This window comes from Halichoerus grypus, chromosome 6 (genome assembly GCF_964656455.1).
Source record: "Halichoerus grypus chromosome 6, mHalGry1.hap1.1, whole genome shotgun sequence".
NCBI lineage: Eukaryota > Metazoa > Chordata > Mammalia > Carnivora > Phocidae > Halichoerus > Halichoerus grypus.
This window is the reverse complement of record NC_135717.1, coordinates 159,534,375-159,548,907: the sequence shown is the minus strand read 5'-3', so window position 1 is coordinate 159,548,907 and position 14,533 is coordinate 159,534,375. Positions and strand designations below refer to the sequence as shown.

The window sequence follows — 14,533 nt, the reverse complement described above, 5'->3', positions numbered from 1 at the left end:
GGCCGGCAGCAGAACCTCTGGCACGTCCCTGAGCTTCTCTCTTCATTTCTTCATCTGAAACATGTGATAAATAACTGCCTGACCAACCACACAGGGGTTAAATAAAAACACAAGAAGCTGGAAAAAGCGTAACTTTGAAGTTAACTGAAGGCATGTTTATTACCTAAATGGTTTACTTCTTTTAACCTGATAAGATTGTCAGCAAGTATAATTTGATTTACCCTGAAACAAGTTAGGTTGTCTTTCCTGGTGGTGGGGGGGCGGGGGGGGTGGTGGTGGTTATCTACTGCTTTGAGTCTGTCCCAGACCCATTCCCCATTCCTTTCTTCTGAGAAACAACTTTCACCCACCACCAGCCCCACATTTCCGACACTGCTGACCCCTCCCTGCTCCAGAGGGGGACACATGACACAGGGCTGACTAATCAGAGCATCAGACCTCCCTGAGCGGGGATGGCCACGTGACCCAAGCCAGTCAAACAGAGACAATGAGCTTCAACTCACGGGCTTGTGTGCGAACTCTGGAGGGGTCCCCTCTTTCCACTGGACAGGTTGTCGCCCTCAGGCTTCTAGAAGCCATCTCACTCCCATCAGGGGAAAACCTGCCTGCGAATGATGCCAACGGAGAGAAAAAGTAGAGCTAGGAGAAGGAAGGAGTTCTGCTACCACTTTTGGATCCAGCCATCCCTGAAGCCAACTCCACCCCTGGACTTGAGTCAATAGATGCCTCTTTCTTCCTCAACACATTTGAGTTGGATTTCTGGTGCCTTCACCTCTAAGAGTCTAGACTGATGCAAACTTCTGATACAAATGTTGGAATCTCTACAAAGATGAACCACTGAGCCCACATGCAAAGCTACAAGAATTAAGAAAACATAAGGTTTAAACTGTCTTTATGGGGGTCCAAGTAGAACTACAATTGTTTCCTGGATATATAGACTTCATAGTAGTACTTAGTCGACATGTTGTAATTGAACTGAGACACAAATTACTAAAATAAAGAAATATTTCATTTTATTTTACTCTTTCAGCCGTGAGGTCCAAGGAAATGCAAGTTCATGGAAATTAGAAATAATACCGAAATGTGGATAAGACCAGCTTTAGAGGTTTCATGGAATCAGCAGAATGTGATTGTCTGCAGTGATTTTTGGTGTTCTCAGTTTGCCAAGCCAGGTGTACCATTTTGTCTAGCCCATCTAACAATTTCGGTGGTAACACTCCAGGTTGAAGAGAGTTGTCCTAGAGTGGTGAAACCCAAACAACTGAAATGTTTACAGTACACAAAGCAAAACAGTCAACATTACTGGGTGATACAGTTCATTTATAATAGTATTATAAATGATACTATTCATTTATTGCTTCACTAGTAAGCGGTGTACCACTGTAAATCTCATTATGCAGCACTACAAATATCCCTAGTCATGCCTTCCTCTGTTCATTCATTCATGCATTCAGTGATATTGATTAAGCACCTACTATGGACCAGGAGGCACCCTGGTAAACGCTGGAGTTACAAAGTTAAAGATTAAGGCCCATACTCTGCCCTCAAGGAGCTCCCAATCTATCTCGCAGAGAGATAAGGAAATGAAGAATGGCAATGCATCATGAGAAGTGCAGGGAAGAAAAGTCTGTTCCAAGTGAGTCCCAACCATGGATTCATTCTCCTACAGGTTCGTTGGCACAGCTAAGTGACACTTCTCCCCCCATCTTCAGAATAAGGAATGCTTGACATAGTTTCAATCAGTCTTTCACTTCCATTGCTACTGTGGGGAGCCACAGCATTACAAGTTGCAACAGACTTAGACATGGTTATGGGGTTCTCACTGCTGAACACACAGGGGACACAGTTTGTCATTGCAGAGGTGGCTGACTGCTTCATTCACTCAACAGATAGTTACTGAGGAGTCATGATGTGCTCCCCACTCCCAGATTCCCTCTCAGGCTGTCTAGGTGGGCCGCTCTGCCCTTGGCATATGCCCTCAAGGTCTGCACCCACTTGGCCAGATGCAGATTTGTAGTCTGGAGGGTCTTCGAAGCAAAGCCTTCTCTTCAACTTTCAGATCTAAGCCTTAACATTTCAAGGTCCACTTCTTTTTTTTTAATTTTTTTTTTTATTAACATGCAATGTATTATTTGTTTCAGAGGTACAGGTCTGTGATTCATCAGTCTTAACACAATTCACAGCACTCAACATAGTACATACCCTCCCCAGTGTCTATCGCCCAGCCACCCCATCCCTCCCACCCACCTCCACTCCAGCAACCCTCAGGTTGTTTCCTGAGATTAAGAGTCTCTTATGGTTTGTCTCTCTCTCTCGGGTTTCATCTTGTTTCATTTTTCCCTTCCTTCCCCTATGATCCTCTGTCTTGTTTCTTAAATTCCTCATATCAGTGAGATCATATGATACTTGTCTTTCTCTGATTGACTTATTTCGCTCAGCATAACACCCTCCAGTTCCATCCACGTCATTGCAAATGACAAGATTTCATTTTTTGATGGCTGCATACTATTCCATTGTGTATATACACCACATCTTCTTTATTCATTCATCTGTTGATGGACATCTAGACTCTTTCCATAGTTTGGCAATTGTGGACATTGCTGCTATAAACATTGGGGTGCATATGCCCCTTCGGATCACTACATTTGTATCTTTGGGGTAAATACCCAGTAGTGCAATTGCTGGGTCGTACGGTAGCTCTGTTTTCAACTTTTTGAGGAACCTCCATACTGTTTTCCAGAGTGGCTGCACAAGCTTGCATTCCCACCAACAGTGTAGGAGGGTTCCCCTTTCTCTGCATCCTCGCCAACATCTGTTGTTTCCTGACTTGTTAATTTTAGCCATTCTGACTGGTGTGAGGTGGTATCTCATTGAGGTTTTGATTTGGATTTCCCTGATGCCGAGCGATGTTGAGCACTTTTTCATGTGTCTGCTGGCCGTTTGGATGTCTTCTTTGCAGAAATGTCTGTTCATGCCTTCTGCCCATTTCTTGATTGGATTATTTGTTCTTTGGGTGTTGAGTTTCATAAGTTCTTTATAGATTTTGGATACTAGCCTTTTATTTGATATGTCATTTGCAAATATCTTCTCCCATTCTGTAGGTTGTCTTTTGGTTTTGTTGACTGATTCCTTTGCTGAGCAAAAGCTTTTTATCTTGATGAAGTCCCAATAGTTCATTTTTGCCCTTGCTTCCATTGCCTTTGGCGATGTTTCTAGGAAGAAGTTGCTGCGGCTGAGGTCGAAGAGGTTGCTGTCAAGGCCCACTTCTTGCTCTGGAACAATTTGCTTTTCCTTTGTCATTTGTGCTTTGGGTGAGAAGGAGGAGTCTGTCGGTCGTGCTTAATAAAGGACTGACTCCCATTTCATACAATGTGCAAACATCCAGCCACGGGCATTAAAAGAAGGAGTAAATAACCTGCACCCTGCACCCTCTCTTTCTCCTCTGTCTCAGACCTACATTCTCTTCCACAGGTTTAGTGGCAAGAAATGAATTTCAGACGTGAGTTTCAGCTTCTGAGTCAGACTGTATGTAGATCACTTTATGCCAGTGACAATAAAGGGTGGTTTTACTAATGGTCTTTTTAATGTTTTTCACAGATTGGCTTTTGCAGAGGTTTAGTATTAACCAAAGGTCTCTTTCCACAATCTTGCCTTCGACAAATGGTCCCTGAGATACTTTCCCTCCTTGCTTATCCAGCCAGGACAACAATCCGGAATCCAGTGTGGTTTTCCTTGTCAGGTGCTCACCTCCATTTTATCGTTGTTCTAAGGCTTTTTAAATCTGTTTTGCTGAATTCATCTCATCTGGAATTGGGCCCACTATGGAATGCCAGCTGGCAGCAAGGGTAAAAGCTGTGGCTCTGTGAGCAGGGAGGCCCACAGGGGACGGAATTTAAAAACTGAGGTACTCTGTGTTCACTTAGAGTTAATGTGCATAGACAGAGAGTCAGTAAGGCCTTTCGATAGAAGCATTTTGCTTAGTTCACTTAAAAATCAGAGTATCCTTGTTAGTGTTCATTTGTTACCTAAATCTTTATGATTGTTATAAATCAAACTTTATAAATGCTATCATGATATAAAATTAGACTGTTCATTCTCTAAAAATAAAATTTAAAAATGAATATGCCCTGATTTTACTTGTTAGTGAATTCCTCATTTAGTGTATTCCCACAAATCACTTACACACAAAGAAAACACAAAACAGAATCTGTGCAAAAATAAGAGCTCTCCATTTTCTGTAACACCTTCTCTTTTCTGTATGAATTTGTTCATGTAAAAAAAGTGTCTACTTGGAAAATTATAAAAACATTGCTACAATGCCATATATGCTCTACATTCTCTAGGAAAACATACCTTTGGAAATAGTACAACTATTGGGAATTCTTAAAGAAATTCAAGTCGTGGATGTGCCGCAGATACATTCCACTCAGAGCAACACTGAAACCCTGTCTGTCCTCCCTACCACTTCCAGAAATTGTCTGCGACTCTCACTGAGTGAGATATCATTCTTCTTTCTTCAAACATCATCATTGATTTCTGTGGATATTCTTAGGGTGACACTCTATTAAAAACAAAAGAAAAAGGTTTCAAAGAAGATAAACCAGTGCCAGCAACCAACTCCCCACAGCTCCACACCCACCCTTCCGAGATGACCTCACTACGGTTTCAGCAGAGTTTGAATTGGGTCTGAAAGAATTTTCTTGGTTTTCTATATCCTTTTAGCTAAGAATTCACTTGTTTCAAAATGTACGATTTTCTCTGTTCTCAAACCTGATAAGGTCCCACCTTCTCTCTGCCTTGGAAACATTTTTCAACAACAAACTTTTATTAAAAGGACATATTTCCTTTTACTTGGAACTAGTCAGCAAGGCCTCCTCAGAAAGCTAATAACCAGGATCTATGACTATGAGCATTAAGGGGGCAGAGAACATATGAAAATGTCATTGTTTGGGAAAGCTGTTAGAGATGCTTCCCTTAGGGAATAAACTAAACTGTATGATATTTACATATATTTTCAAACACATAAGGGTAAAAAGAAAGATAGCGCTCTTACTTTTTTTAAGTGTAAGAAATGTTCTATGGTGTTCTCCTAACCCTAATTGTCAGCAATTTATAACATATGAACCGGTAAATACCCACCTGGAAATCGTGGATGAATGTTAGGAAGTAGAAAATGAAACCAAAGGCCACTGTCCATTCGCAGATTGCACTCACTACGTGATATATATAATCCTAAAAGCAACAATAAAGAAACAGAATTTAGCCAAAAACATTCACTGTAGTGTATGTACTGAAATAAAAAGCTGGTCAGACCAGAGACGAAAGTTGTCGGGTGAGCATAAGTCAACCCCTTGAGAAAATGCAGTGAGCAAGGCCAGGTGGATGAACATCAGGGCACCTGCCCAATGTGAACATGAACGCAATTATCCCAAAAGTTCTTCAGGCTCTCATACACTCTGGTTTTAAGACTTAGTCTATGCACTTCAAAGAGGCAGAATAGGGGCGCCTGGGTGGCTCAGTCGTTAAGCGTCTGCCTTCGGCTCAGGTCATGATCCCAGGGTCCTGGGATCAAGCCCCACATCGGGCTCCCTGCTCAGCGGGGAGCCTGCTTCTCCCTCTTCCACTCCCCCTACTTGTGTTCTCTCTCTCGCTGTGTTTCTCTCTGTCAAATAAATAAATAAAAAATCTTAAAAAAAAAAAAAAAGGCAGAATAAGGGCCACAGAATGGCTGAGAATGGGAAGCAAATTTGGACTCAAGAGAAGAAAAAACTGGGGTGCCTGGGTGGCTCAGATGGTTAAGCGCTGCCTTAGCCTCAGGTCATGATCCCAGAGTCCTGGGATCGAACCCCACATCGAGCCCCACATCGGGCTCCTGGCTCAGCGGGGAGCCTGCTTCTCCCTCTCCCTCTGCCTCTCTCCCTGCTCATGCTCTCTCTCTCTCTCTCTGTATCTCTGTCTCTCGAATGAATAAATAAAATCTTAAAAAGAGAGAGAGAGAAGAAAATCTTTCCACTCAAGGCGTGACTTGCTCTCCCACTGCTAGGAATCCCAAAGTTGAAATGCATGCTTAAAAAACATTGAGTCAGCTTGTGGGCCCTTATTAAAAAGAATGAGTGCTCGCACGCAGAGGACAGTGGCTATCTCCACGGGTCTTGTGTTTCTCTGTTACTACAGAAAAGGTCCTATCGGAACACAGCCACAGAGCAAAAGCTAAGGAGACATCGATATGGTAACTTACCTTATTGGGGGCAGAGATGAGAGAATGGAAAGCAAGAGTGGAGGCTTTAATTGGGGGTTCCTCCTATGGAGGCCAGAGAATAAAAATAAATGGAACTGATGGTTGCAAAAAGAGAGGGAGGACGGGGAACCCACTTCTCATCAGCTCAATTCCATTTTCACCAAATGGGAAAATATAAGCCCCGTGTTGCTCTGAGAGATTAAGAAAAAAGCCTGTGTGTGTGTGAGTGTGTGTGTGTGTGTGTGTGTGTGTGTGTGTGTGTGGTGTGATCTCTCCTGATTTTTAAATGCGGTAAATTACTTTAAAAGCATTTTTAAACACCATCCAAAGGTGGCCTGGGGGGCTTAGCCAGTTGAGTGTCTGACTCTTGATCTCAGCTCAAGTCTTGATCTCAGGGTTGAGAGTTCAAGCCCAGGTTGTGAGTTCCACGCTGGGTGTGGAACCTACTTAACTATAATAAAATAAACACTGAGTGCAAACTGCATGTCTGCATTCTGACTTGAGCCCACATGCCAGATTAGGCCTGTGGACTGTCATCAGTTCTCTGATTTCAAATAGTGACCTATTTTTTTTCAGACTTCACTCTGCTCTGCTATAGGTTACACGCATGAATACACAAATATGGTGGGCTGCAGGTTGGTTCCATGGTGACAGGTGCTTTCTCTGATCCAGTTTTCATCCATGGAGATTTCACTGCGGTGCATCAAACTCTCACAGACAGCACTCCTCACTCTCCCCATGCACGTTCATATCCATCCCTGTCCTCATCCAGCTCACACTGGGGAGAACTAGATCAGCCTACGCTGGGGGTAGAGAACTGAGGCCCCCACCTCCTTTTGGTGACCTTACCAGGAGATCCACCTCATCCTTTATCGTTCTCGGACAGTGAAGATGGCTTATAAAAATAGAAACAGAATTGGGGGAGGAAGATTTCTTTAGCATATTTAATGAAAGCACACTGAACTAGGAGTGCAGACTCTTCCACTACACTTGTGGGAATGCAGGCAAAGCTCTAATCTCCTTGCCACATGACATGAGAGAATGATATTAGAATTCTCACCATCCCTACCAAGTAAGTGAATGCACAGGAATGTGCTACACAAGCTCCAAGCACGCCACAGAAGTTTGGGGCAGTACCTAAGCCGCTATTCCATTCAGTGAATTCATGTAAAGGGTTTTGTGTGCATTCATTGATACTGGGAACAGAAAGCAATACAAGAGCGGCATGGTAATTTATGGTGTGAGCAGAAAATGAGGTACTTTTCACTTTTTTAAGATAGAAAATGAAATGAAAAACAATTTTTAATTGCCTGGGGGATATACTCTGATGAATCCTTCCCAGCAGCTGGTTTTGTGTTTAATTTGTGGTGGAAGGTCTCCCTCCAGTGGCTGAACTGGTAAAGTACATCCGAAGCCACCTTGCTGTGAGGTCTCGCTTCAGTGAAGAGAATGATCCCAGAGCAAGGAGGCAGAGGGAGAAGCGGACTCCCCGCTGAGCAGGGAGCGGGAAGCAGGGCTGGATCCCAGGACACTAAGATCGTGACTTGAGCTGAAGGCAGATGCTTCACCGACTGAGCCACCCAGGTGCCCCTTCTCCGTAGTCTCCTGCAGGCTTCCATCACATGCCAGAATCCTGCCGTGGAAAATCCCCTGATCCCACTGGCCCTCTAGCCACCATGTTATTTCTCCTCTTCCTCTCACCTCCAAACATTCATATAGCTGAATGAATGAACCACCCCTCTCACCATTTCTTTACCCTCCTGCAATTGGCCTAAAGCCAACATTTTACTGAAACTGCTTTTTGGAAAAACATCAGTAACTACCCTGCCCCTTGCAAAACAAACTGCTGTTCTCCCACCAACTCCCCTCTCCTGGGCATCATTCATTCCCCATATGGCATCTAGATGAGCCACCACTATGCGTACCTCGTGGCATGAGTCCATCTCAATTCCAAACATTCAGTTCCAGGTGTTCTGATGTTTGGGCTGGAAATACTCTGTGTCCTGATGGTTCCCAGTACCCACACGGGTCTAGTCCCACAAGTAACTGGGCAGTTCTCCTTAATGTTTCACTATAGCCTCAGATTCAACAGTTCTAAACCCAAACCCACCCACCTTCCCCTCATGGAATCATTTATTCCTGTTTGGGACTCTGCTTCTCTCTGCTCACGGGGACAGATTCTTTGCTTCCCCCAAGATAACATCTGAAAGTCCTCTTTGATTCATGTCCTTCTATTCTCATGTCTGTCACTTGCCAACGCCCATGAATATTTCCCCTTCATACTTCTACCCTAGGCTAACCTTTTTTTTATTCACTTTTTTAAAGTTTTTAATTTTAATTTCTGTATAGTTAACACAGGGTTATATTAGTTTCAGGTGTACAACATCGTGATTCAACACTTCCATACATCACCTGGTGCTCATCACAGCAAGTGCCCTCCTTAATCCCCTTCACCTGTTTCACCCATCCCCCCCACCCACTGTGCCTCCAATAACCATCAGTTTGTTCTCTATAATTAAGAGTCTGTTTCTTGGTTTGTCTCTCTCTTTCTCACTTTTTTTTCCTTTGTCCATTTGTTTTGTTTCTTAAATTCCATATATATATGAGTGAAATCATATGTTTTTTTGTCTTTCTCGGACTTATTCGCTTAGCATTATACTCGCTAGCTCCAACCATGTCGTTGCAAATGGCAAGATTTCATTCTTTTTATGGCTGAGTAATATTCCATTGTGTATATATACCACATCTTCTTTGTCCATTCATCTATGGATGGACATTTGGGCTACTTCCATCATTTGGCTATTGTAGATAATGCTGCAATAAACATAGGGGTGCATGTATCTCTTTGAATTAATGTTTTTGTATTTTTGCGGTAAATACCCAGTACTGTGATTACTGGATCATATGCTAGTTCTATTTTTAACTTTTTGAGGAATCTCCATACTGTTTTCCACAGTGGCTGCACCAGTTTGCATTCTCACCAGCAATGCATGAGGGTTCCTTTTTCTCCACATCCCCACCAACACTTGTTGTTTCTTGTGTTGTTGATTTTAGCCATTCTGACAGGTGTGAAGTGCTATCTCAATTGTGGTTTTGATCTGCATTTCCCTGATGATGAGTGATGTTGAGCCCCCTAGGCCAATCCTGATTTGAAATCTAAACTAGAGAACTGCCTTCTCCCTGCCACCCTAACTCCAGGCTCTCTCCTCAGTCCTTTATCCCAGGGTTGCTTCTGACTAATAGGTACCCGCTAATACTCTTTCAATGTACTTGCCTGTTCAAAAGCTTATTTGGGTCACCTACGTCAGGTAGGAGCCTCTCTGCCTACCTCTTAGAGCTTTGCACAAACTCCTCGCCCACACAGAGAGTTTACTCTCCAGTTTATCCTGAAACAAAAGCCCTCTGTGCTGGAGCGGGTCTCATCCTCTCTGCTCACCACTCCCCGCTTCCTTGGACCTCCATACACCTTAATTCACAGCAGCCCCTACCATTAAGTGTCTGACCTCTTTTGATGAGGAAATTCAATTAGGAACTCAAAATTTTGAAAATAATCCCCAGGCACCAGGTTCAACAATCATATTGAAGATGAGTTAAATTTTACCTTTTCTTTGGGATTCCACTCCAGCTTGGTTATAGAAATTAGTGAAGCACAGGCAATCACTAAAAAAGGGAAATCGTTAAGGAAGCTCCAAAAAAATACAGGTCTTTTAATGTTAAGACTATTCTTCTAATAATCATCACACGGTGTTAAAATGTTAATACCAACATTTCTGCAATCAGAAATGTTATGTCAGCTTCTTATAATCTCAAAGCTTAAGTTCAATTGTGATAGCATTTAAATTATAACATGGACTTATAGTCGTTCCTTAGCAATACCTTTTCGGTTACGTATAGTCAAATTTTCTTCTGTGGCTCCATTTTGCTCCACTGTGCTTTTTAAATTTGGTCAAAATGACAGATGGGTACTTTTTACCTAAAATACTATTTTCCCTAAATAAAAGTATTGAATAAAAATACTCTTTCCCTAAAATCCTATTTTCAAGGCAACAGCTTTAAGGAAAAATTAACATTTCAAAGTATCAAAGCATCACAAACTACCAAGGTCCCTCTACAAAAACAAGCTACAGATTCACACTACTGTCTTTAAAAAAAGACTTATTCCATCAAGTCCTTGGGTATAAACAGAGTCCTTCCTTCCAGGCCTAAAGGGTTTACAAATCAAAGAGATACATCCTACCTCTGACCTTCGGGGATACCCAGAGAGGCCAAACAGTGCCGGGGACTGAGGCTAGAGCCTCCATGGGCTGTCTGCAAAAGAGCCATGACAGCCATTCTGATGGAGCTTATAAAGGCAAAAGAGAAAGCTAGAGATGAGATGATCTTAAAATGCTTTTGCAAACAGTTATGAATTCAAAGCTTTGAGTCAATGCCAAGTTTAGAACTTCCTCCGAATTCAGAGTCAGCACCTCCTCTCCCTGCCCTCCCTACCCCCCAATATTTTGCAATTCTTAACACTTCTTGGTTTCTCAAAATAAAAGATTCTCTGATCATGTCATTACCATATTTCTGTTTCTAATAGTTTAAAAGCCTCTTAACTCTTTGTTCTCGAGTCCTATCTTCTGTGCACCAGGTACCATGCTGGTGGGGAGGAAGGGGGAGACAGAAAACTCTGGCAAAACAGACTTGGTGTCAGCTCTTGGAAACATCACAGCCTTGTCGGATGAAGCCCAGGGAATGTGCTGCATTAAGACAGAAAAGAATAGGGCACGATGATGACTCAGAGGGAAAATTATGAATTCAGAGTGGAATGGGATTTTAGGGGTCAGGAAAGGCTTCACTGAGTTGAGCCTAATGTAAGTTGAGGCTTGAGGAGCTCTCTAGAGCAGTGTCACCCCAGAAATTAATGCCAGCCACATGTGTAATGTAAAATATTCTTTTTTTTTTAAAGATTTTATTTATTTATTTGAGAGAGAGATAGCAAGAGCAGGAGCACAAGCAGGGGGAGTAGGAGAGGGAGAAGCAGGCTCCCACTGAGCAGGGAGCCCGATGCGGGGCTCGATCCCAGGACCCTGGGATCATGACCTGAGCCGAAGGCAGACGCTCAATGACTGAGCCACCCAGGCGCCCCTGTAAAATGCTCTCCCATAGGCAGATAGCCTCTCCTCTGCTGCCCTACCCGCTTCTCCCTTCAATAAACTTCTATCTCCTTAAAAAAAAAATTCTACTATAGTAGCTACACTAAAAAAAAAAACTAAAAAGAACCAAATGAGGGGCGCCTGGCTGGCTCAGTCGGTAGAGCATGTGACTCTTGATCTCAGGATTGGGAGGTTGGGCCACATGTTGGGTGTAGAGGTTACTTAAAAATAAAATAGAACCAAATGAAATTAATTTTAATAATATATCTTATCTAACCCAATATATCAAAAATATTATCATTTCAACATGTACTAATATAAAGAATTAATAATGAGATATTTTACATTCTCCTTTTCTTCTTCTTAAATCTTTGAAATCGGTGTGGTTTTTACACTTAGCTGCATGTCTCCATGTGAACCAGCCACATTTCAAGTGCTCAGTAGCCCCATGTGGCTAGTGGCTACCATACTGGACAGCTCAGCTCTAGAAAACAAGGTGGAGGAGGAGAATCCAGCCAGGGAGAACAGAATGGGCAAAAGCAGAGAACAGGAAGCGGGCAAGTCCAGGGGAGACCATGTAAGAATGAGGTCAAAAATACAGGCAGTCTCATGGGGCACGTGGGTGGCTCAGTCTGTTAAGCACTGACTCTGGGTTTCAGCTCAGGTCATGATCTCATGGGTCATGAGGTCAAGTCCCACATGGGGCTCTGAGCACAGTGAGGAGTCTGAGATTCTCTCTCTCTCTCTCAAATAAGTAAATCAATAAAATCTTAAAAAAAAATACTCAATAGGCAGTCTCAGGCTATGTGTTTCAAGCGAAGGAACCTGGGCTTTATGCTATTAGTGATTTTGTGAAGGCTTTTGAAAGTGTTAGAAGCCAGGAGCAAGACGGATAGTCTCGCAGGGAGGGCCTAGAAGCAAGATCCTAGCAACTGCCTCATCTTTGCTTCAGTTTCTTCATTAGTCAAGTGAGGATGTTCCACGGAAATATTACAGTAAGAAGAGACAAGGGCATTTTAAAGATATTTTGAAATCTTTGGAAAGAAATATAAATCCCATGCTAATGCTTAGGACAAAAGACCTTTCCATACGGATTAATTCATTCGAGTTGATTTAATACAGGGACATGACCTGTTTCTGCTTGGGGATGCTATCCCTTTGCATGGCTCCTAAGAACCACCTAGAAATGGGAGCTATTTGTATGTGAAACTCTTAGGCTTGAAATGCTTATTCTTGCTAAAATTCTCTCTGATTTTAACATCTAAAGATGTGCCTCTCAAGTTGGAAGCAAGCAAAGGTTTCCTACACCAAGAAACTTTGGCTTTAACACTACGAACACTGCTACTATAAATTTTACAACTAACACAAGCTAAAAGTTTTAAGTGGATATATTTGGAGAGAAACATGAGTGTCTTCAATCCATAAATAGGACAGGAAAATTGCGAAGGAACTATCTTTGTAACAAGGGTATGTATTTTGTTTAAATTTCTCAACAGTAGGATTTGCTTCCTCTGTGCTTAGAAATTTTGTAACTAAAAATTTCCTTCCCTAAGATGAAAAAAAAAAACCAAAACCCAAAACCGTACTTAGGCTTCACATTTTGTATAGCTTCTGTTTTAAAAGAGAAATGCAAAACTTACCATTTAGAAGCACATGGTGCATTTTCACTCAAGCTTGCCCACTTTATACCACAACCCAATCCAGACTAAGAAAGTTTCTGCTAATAAAATAGTTGTTATTTTCCTACAGTCTGACAGGAATCACCATCTTTTGATGGCTCTGCAGTTTTTGTCTGATAGGACTGCAGATGGTATTTCGAAAGATGGGGAATTTTCCACATCTTAAAGACACAGCTTTTTTTTTTTTTTTTTTTCTGTTAAATACCTCTAGAAAGAGAGAAGGATCAAGCTTTCATTTCCTTTAAACCAGAACGCACAGGCATATAAATTGATACTTTCTTTTCACATTGTTGAATTAGAAAATGGAATGAGATTTCATTTTGCAACTGGAATCAGTGATAACAAGAGAAGGCTAAATGTATTTCAACTGCCTTAGAAATAAATGATAGAGCTTTTTAAAACCTCTCAACACAGACGGGTAAATCGAACCATCTAATGAATCATCAACGTGCAGGGTGAGGGCAGAGTACTGGCTCTTGGGACTTCACAGGGCTGTTACTTTAAGTACAATATCAATATTTGGTGCCTTTGACCAAGCACTACAAAGAAAAATAAATATTTTCCCATTGCTTATGAAACTTTCCCTGTTGGAAGGAAAGTAAACAGACTAAAGTGTTTCGACATGTTTCCATTCTCCTTGCACACATTCCCCCCAAAGATTGTTTTGATCTAACCAGACAATGTTGAGATATTTTCTTAACGACATACACTTTTCTCCCAATTGTTCTCTTGAAGCACGTGGAAACCGGGCTGTTAACCTTTGCTTTTTTTCATACTCTTTTGGTGGAGTGGGAGAAGGGTCAAGCCTGTGAAGACACTGACAAATGTGTAAAGGATACTGGGGACCACGGCTGCACAGGAAACAGCAGAGATGGCCAGCCGCACGTGGCATGTGGACAGGCTGTTCCACTGGGGACATGATTTGTAAGAGATGATGGACTGCAGGAGCGTGTAGACCACACCGCAGACAAAAGCCAAGAGGGCGCCGCCATCGTGGACCACGGGGACAGCTAACTCCTAGAGAGAGAGTCACAAACAGCTGTTACTCCGCGTGAGTCTGCGCGCAGCAAGACCCACGCCTGCGCCCACGCTGGGCTACTCAAAGCCACGGTCATCACAGGTGCACCCACCACTCCTTGGAGAATGCAGTTGCCTGCAGAGGACTACCAAGAGAAATGCCTTCCAGACCCTAAAGTAAATGCTCTTAGTTGTTCCACAGCAAACGGGGGCACGCTGGACAGGGACAGAGGGATGTCTGCCTCAGAGGTGGGAGAACTGAGTACCGAGGGCTTTGGAGTGTGGCAGAACTGGATAAAGAATTTCAACTCTGCCACTGAACTCTGTGACCTTAGTTTATAACCTCAATTTCTGTATCTGTAAAATGGGCATAATAATTTCTGCCTTGCAGGTTTGCAGTGAAGATTATATGATGAATTTCATTTAAAAGTATACACCTGGTTCCATGAACATGCCCAGCGTGG

General features: G+C 42.5%; 1 protein-coding gene across 1 annotated transcript in view; it reads right to left on the bottom strand.

Annotated features, from left to right (window-relative positions):
- Positions 1 to 996: 996 nt before the first annotated feature.
- DRAM1 (DNA damage regulated autophagy modulator 1) overlaps positions 997 to 14,533 on the bottom strand; it is a 38,285-nt gene continuing 24,748 nt past the window's right edge. Inside the window, exons 4-8 of the mRNA XM_036106848.2 lie at positions 13,892 to 14,069; positions 9,840 to 9,898; positions 5,140 to 5,232; positions 4,354 to 4,561; positions 997 to 1,238 (exon numbers count right to left, since the gene is read on the bottom strand). Coding sequence (XP_035962741.1) covers positions 4,517 to 4,561; positions 5,140 to 5,232; positions 9,840 to 9,898; positions 13,892 to 14,069 — 375 coding nt within the window. The 3' untranslated portion in view covers positions 997 to 1,238; positions 4,354 to 4,516. The remainder of the gene's footprint in view (positions 1,239 to 4,353; positions 4,562 to 5,139; positions 5,233 to 9,839; positions 9,899 to 13,891; positions 14,070 to 14,533) is intronic.